At 47.5% G+C, this 6000-nt stretch overlaps 3 protein-coding genes across 3 annotated transcripts; all 3 read right to left on the bottom strand.

The window, feature by feature from the left end:
- Positions 1-350: 350 nt before the first annotated feature.
- Positions 351-1913, bottom strand: ANOM_009218 (cell wall glycosyl hydrolase YteR; the record flags this gene model as incomplete). The annotated part of the gene is made up of 3 exons (XM_015554474.1): positions 351-1225; positions 1328-1413; positions 1507-1913. Coding segments are annotated over 3 exons (1365 nt in total), but the record flags the coding sequence as incomplete, so codon positions are not given.
- A 955-nt stretch (positions 1914-2868) lies between these two features.
- On the bottom strand, positions 2869-3407 carry ANOM_009217 (GFA family protein; the record flags this gene model as incomplete). Its single annotated transcript, XM_015554473.1, has 3 exons — positions 2869-3068; positions 3124-3286; positions 3342-3407. 3 exons carry the CDS (start codon positions 3405-3407, stop codon positions 2869-2871), a joined length of 429 nt encoding a protein of 142 aa, XP_015402926.1.
- Positions 3408-4105: 698 nt separating this feature from the next.
- ANOM_009216 (F-box protein) lies at positions 4106-5179 on the bottom strand (the record flags this gene model as incomplete). The annotated part of the gene is made up of 1 exon (XM_015554472.1): positions 4106-5179. One exon carries the CDS (start codon positions 5177-5179, stop codon positions 4106-4108), a length of 1074 nt encoding a protein of 357 aa, XP_015402927.1.
- Between the last annotated feature and the right edge of the window lie 821 nt (positions 5180-6000).

Below are 6000 nucleotides of genomic sequence, written 5' to 3'. Positions count from 1 at the left end.
GCTACGGCTGATCTTATGTTCACTATGAACCGACATAATGCCTTTGACTTCCTTGGTCATACCAAAGGAAACCGGATTGTACTCCAATGTTCCCGGTTTCTTGCGATATTCTAGCTTGCCAACAAGGGTAGCCAGTGCTTCATTGACAAGGAACCATGGCAATGAAAAGCCACGCACTTGTTGAGATATGGAGGTTGTTATCGCAATGTAGGGTCGGTCATGAGGATAGTTGGAAAAGCAATATTTCTGGAAAACCCGCAGGGGATGATGTTTACACAGCGATCAAGTCAAATGACCTCATGGCTGTCGTCTATAGTAGGGATACATGGTCAACCAATTTAAATTGTTGTCTAATTCAAAAGGTAAGGAGCATCCTTAATTGCTAGACAAATCAGAGGCACGCTCGTGCTCCACGCTTGCAAGAACAAAGGAGGAAGAACCATGCAAGCTGTTGTAAAGAAGAGGCTGGTGGACGTAATACTAGAGTTGTTCCGCACGTTAGCTGAATATTGATCAATAGGTATTGTGTTATATGGAGAACATACCTCGTAGGTTGCATTCGAGCTCAGACTACAGACGGATACCGTGCCATTATAGCCCAGTGTTCCGTTCTTGTTGTCGACCACGAAGTCTTGGAGAAGATGACCATAGCATTTACTAGCGGTGGCTGCTGGTAACAAGGCTTTCGCAGTGATACCGTCCAAATAGCCGAGTCGCGCACCCTTGTAGAGCGCATATGTGAACATTGCTGACCCGCTAGACTCGATGTAATTGCCCTCTCTGTTTGGATCTGTCATGACTTGCCACCAGCATCCAGTGTCTGGATCAGCCGCCGCCATGACTGCATTAGACAGGCTAACGAATCGTTCGTGGACATGGTTCCACTGCTCCTGACTCAGGACACCTTGCTGGCCTGCGATCTCCAGAATGTCTACCAAGGCCATCATATACCAGCCCAAAGAGCGAATCCACACAATTGGACTCCCACCTGTGACCGGATTTGCCCAGATGGCCGTTTTCGATGCGTCGTAGCCATGGACCAATAGGCCGGTGTTGTTCTGGCGACAATGGGACCAGAGGAGATCGAGCTGGTAGACAAGATCCTGTCCTACGGCACTACTATTCTCTGCCGCGAAGTTGGCCGTGTAGGTGGAATAGAAGGGGATGAGCGAGTACATCCCATCAAGATAACTCCAATTTGGGTACTTGAAATACCAGTAACCTCCTATGCATAGTTAGCTTTCTAAAGGCTGAAAAAATGCGTAAAGATATGCCCTGAAATGCTTTGCATCACTTTGCCTATTCTTTCTTTATGGCATCTACATACCATATTGATTTCTAGGTTGCATATAGATAGACTGCTGCAATGCATCCAGCGCTGCCTTATAGGTTTCGTTTGCCGTTTTGTCATATCTAACTGTTTGTGAGCTCTGGAGCGCTTTCTCGAGAAACGAGGACCATATTCTTGAGGAATAATGCCAGCTAGGTTCCATCTAGTAGACTCACTGGTAAAACAGACCATTTCCGTCCGAGAATCGATCCAGAGGATACTGAGTATCCTTGGTGGTGTTCAGAAGCCAAGGAGTGACGCTTTGCGTACTTTCTTCCAGGTACGCATCCCAATCGGCCTGTGCGCACGCGCTTTCTAGGGAACCATAATACTCCTTCACACGCAGGATAGCGTTTTGAAAAACACCTATCTGGAGAAAGGTCGCCGCTTCGGGTGTTGTTCCCGGAGGCAAGACGGCCTGTCCGCGAGAGATGACACTGTCGGCCATCCAGGCTGAGTAGGGACGCGCGTCGGCATTGCAGGACGATGGCTTTGGTACTGCTGCCCCATGGGAAGCAAAGAGCAGGGGCACGAGTACGGAAGAAAATATTGTTGATTTTAAACTAGCCATCGTAGCCAAGACACTTCAATATGGACCTTCGTTCAGCGTTCCATGAAGAAGTCCGAGGCGAAAGTTGGAATCAAGGGGCTGGGGCTGATCTTTGCCGGATTTAGAATCTTATTAGGATCATAATATGACGTGACTGTTTGGAAGCATCTAGACGAGATTGAATCTAACGTTCTGTGGACAGTCTTCCTCCTCTCTATCCTACGCTGGATATTTACATGGCGCAAGCCTACTACCTGTGTGCCAGCCAGCAAAATAGCTATGAAGAACTGGAGAAGGGGAATCGGATCATGTAAATCCAAATTTCAGGCAAGACCACAGTAGCTCTCACACTAAATACCCGTGGCGTACACCAGTGTGCCATTATACACTCTCAGCTATCCTCCGCTCTACTGATCTGGACAAAACGTTGGGTAGCGGTCTCGGTTTTGTGAAATTGCCATGGCTTAATCTTCCTCTCGAACAATTCGTCCAACTCTGCGGCAGAGGGTCTAGGCCAAATTATATTTAGCATACCCGGACATTGAGACAGGCATCACAGCTCCCATACGGAGATGACTTACCCTGAAGTCTCCGGAATCAGGAACCACATTCCGAGGCTAAATGGAAACCCGACCCCTGCGTAGAACTAACCGGCCTTCAGGCCCCCGTCCCATTTGTTGACGTTGGTCATGTATTGAACCAGGTTGCTCATCACTACAAATACGGTGCAGGTTACAGCTGCCCTCAAGCCTGCCGTGAAGGGTTGCAGTCGCTGGGATGAGATCTCGCCAACATAGCCTCAACCTGTTGCGCCGTTCGCTGCTAGACCAACATCTACACGAAGAGCTATTAGCCAATACGAGGGGGAACAAATAAAATCATATACACTGACTCAAGTAGATAATCCAACAGAATACGACTAGACTGACGTATGCCTCATTTCTTTTTATGTACATTATTTATTTTAATAATCAAGACTTCAAGATCACTACGACAGCGGCGGCATGCCGATGAATTGATCTGTCCCTTCCAGAGGGCACATCCACTTGACACGTCCGAGTCTAAATATTTCTGCCTTTGGTTTGTGCTGGTCCAGAAACTCAATATCATCAAAGATTCCGGCCCGAAGAATGGTGATCTCCTCGGGAATCCCCGACGGCTGGATCTTGTGCCCGTAGATCGGTGTCCCTGCCAATTCTCTTTAGTTATATTAACTTCAATTCGGAACCTGCCAATCACGAACCACAATTTGAACAGAAGTAGTTCTTGATACGATTCCCGCTGTCGGCTCTTTTGGCCACCTCTTTGGGACTGCCCGAAATCTTCAGGTCTGCCATGAGGACGACGAAACTGTAGGTGAAGAGAGTCCCGGTCAGTTTGCGACAGTCGTAACAATGGCACAATGCCTATATCGGACATGTTAGCACTCGACCAGCCACTTGCTGGAGAGAATATACTCACCGATGTGATGGGCTCGCCGGTATATTCTACGCGGATCTCTCCGCAGAAGCAGCTGCCGACAACCATGACGAGGCTGCAAGTGTAGGATTATCTATGTATGGTATGAGGTTTTCGTGCTAACCAGCTAGGGAGAGGAATAAATTTCGTTTCGGCGGAGATCAGAAAACGTCATTACTCAATCCTAGCGGATCTTAGTAAGAATATTATGAATTACGATACAATCAATATGGAAGTGTTGAGATACGAGCGTCCCAACGCTCCCGCGCCCAATCTCCACTGACACCTTCCCAACCCCACCTCGGCGAGAATGATATTAAATTTAACTAAAACTTCTGGGTAGTTGCCAAGGAGGTGCTACTTTGACCGGACTATCCGAACAGAAAGCTACCTTCCCCTTGTGTGGCTGTTCGTCATGTGCAGACATGCCTGAAGCCCAAGTTTGTTTATCAGGAAGGACATTTTTCGTTCTCTCGGTGTACTACTTGCCCGACTTGTAGTGCGCTATCTCAGGTAATGAAGTAGTATGAATCGAGTATATGTATTTATCCAAGGCAGTGTAGTAAACGGCGTAAGGAAAAAACCAAGTGGTACTAGCTTTATTTCACATATACCTAAACTCGGGCATATACGTTATTATAAATAGAACAATATAGCAAGATTCGATGACATGAAAGATAGAACAAGCAAGCGCGGTGTGCTCTCAAAACAAGATAGGGAAGACTTGGAACAACTGTGACTTATACATTCCCATTCAGAGGTCTCACTCAACGGACCCCGTAGATGATTCTATGCTCTTCAAACACAACCTTTGGCAAAATGCCCTTCTCAAACAGCTTTGCCATAACACGCAAGAACCGGTTTAAATAGTTCGCGGCAGGTATAACTCCTCGAGGAAGTGATTCATGGTTCACAATCTGTTTTACCACTGTTGCTTCTTCCTCAGTCAAAGGATTCAGCTGAGTCCGATACGTGTCGCCGGCGAGAGTAGATTCACCATCCCGAGCCATGTCGTCAACATTATATGTCCAAACTGGTCCGTTGTGATTGGCAATGACAAAGGTCCAATCGTGCGCCATCAGCGATCTATCTCTTTTAAACAAGTAATAGAAATCGAGCAATGGTGGGTGTATGTCTGTCCGTAGAGATAGGCCGGTGTAGTGGGTTTCGTATCTCAGGATCCATTGCATCATCCTGAGAAGATAATTAGGCGGCCAGTGCCCCATAACTAAAATATCACATTTTTTAAGATCTTGGTCGGAGATGAGCTCGGCTTCCTGCGGACAGCTCTCCTTCCAGCTGTTGTCGCCACTGAATATGCATCGCGTGAAACAGTGATCGGCGAAGAAGGATATATTCGTCAGGGCCCAGAGAGTATCAGTGGAGATGTCTTCGTCATAATATATGATCGGGGCTGGAGAGAAATTTTCATCTTCGCCCTTAATACCTATTGTAATCGGTGGGGGCTGTCGAATGAGCATTCGCCGCCAGCTAGCGTTCTCTGAACGGAGAATTGGAATCCTACGGGTCTTAGCTTGTCGTTTGCGCTCCGAGTATTTAAGCTTGCGACCGCAAGTTGCAAGCCATGATAGCTGAGGCCAGAGAATCTCCCTGAATAGAGGGTTTATCTGGCTCCGTCGTTCATCAGAGGCCGTAGCCTGACGCTCTTCCACGGGCAGGAAGAATAGGGCCTTCTGAAGGCTCCTTGATTTAGTGGTGATGTGATGCCAAAGGCGGCACACTCGCTGTGCGTGGAGAAGAGTTCGCATGTCTAGGTTGATGAGGATGGGATGCAGTATTTCCCATAGAGAGAGGGCTTTGGTCGTGGAGTTTCGATCCATGTTATTCCTGTCGTGGTTTGACTGTTCAAAGTGGTCTGATCCCGCAGGACTATGTGACAAGTTGTGGGGACGAAGAAAATATTGCAAATGAAATGCAGAAGCACCAACTCCTTAGGCGAGAGTGAGTCATGGTCGTGGGATGAAGTCATATTGATGACTTAGTTACGCATACGACGAGAAAAAGGAGGCCCGGTATCCAAGGTGTCTAGGCCCCAACGCTCAACTCAACAATGTTCTGCCCTACAAGTATAGCAATTGTTGTGGAAAAAACAAGCAACATACCAATCTCTCCGGTTAAATCAAGTGACCTTCGACCCTAGTGATCCTTTCTGGACTTGACTCGATGGTAATTTATGAGCTGCCGACAGCCGTCAGATCCTTGGGATGTGACTTTGTCTATCGAGCTTCGAAGACAAATATCGGAAAGCCATATAAGGGCAATATACTGGAACTTGGCGGTTGCTGACCTTAATTTGATGGTATTGTGCTTCGCGGTAGAAGAACACGCGAAATGCCAGTGGGCTGTTTTCGATTGTGTATCATATCACTGGATTGACATACAAACCAATGAATGGCAACGTGAAATCCTGCTTCGGACGAGAGACTGCACTGCTCTGGAGATGTGTTCAAGGCCTTCAGGTCTCTCATGCATTACTGCTCCGGAGCTGTACGCGTATCCGAACTGATCAAGGGCGATCATCGCGAATTGGAGGATACTTGTAATCGAACTGTGAGCCCCAAAACCAAGAGCAAAAATGGACGATGGCAGAACCAATTGAGCCGGGAGTTTTCCCACCATTCCCATCGGTGAAGAGCTCGCG

The sequence above is a fragment of the Aspergillus nomiae genome, assembly GCF_001204775.2.
Source record: "Aspergillus nomiae NRRL 13137 chromosome Unknown contig00388, whole genome shotgun sequence".
In the NCBI taxonomy this organism is placed as follows: domain Eukaryota; kingdom Fungi; phylum Ascomycota; class Eurotiomycetes; order Eurotiales; family Aspergillaceae; genus Aspergillus; species Aspergillus nomiae.
The sequence above is the reverse complement of the archived record's forward strand: the minus strand, read 5'-3'. Positions and strand labels throughout refer to the sequence as shown.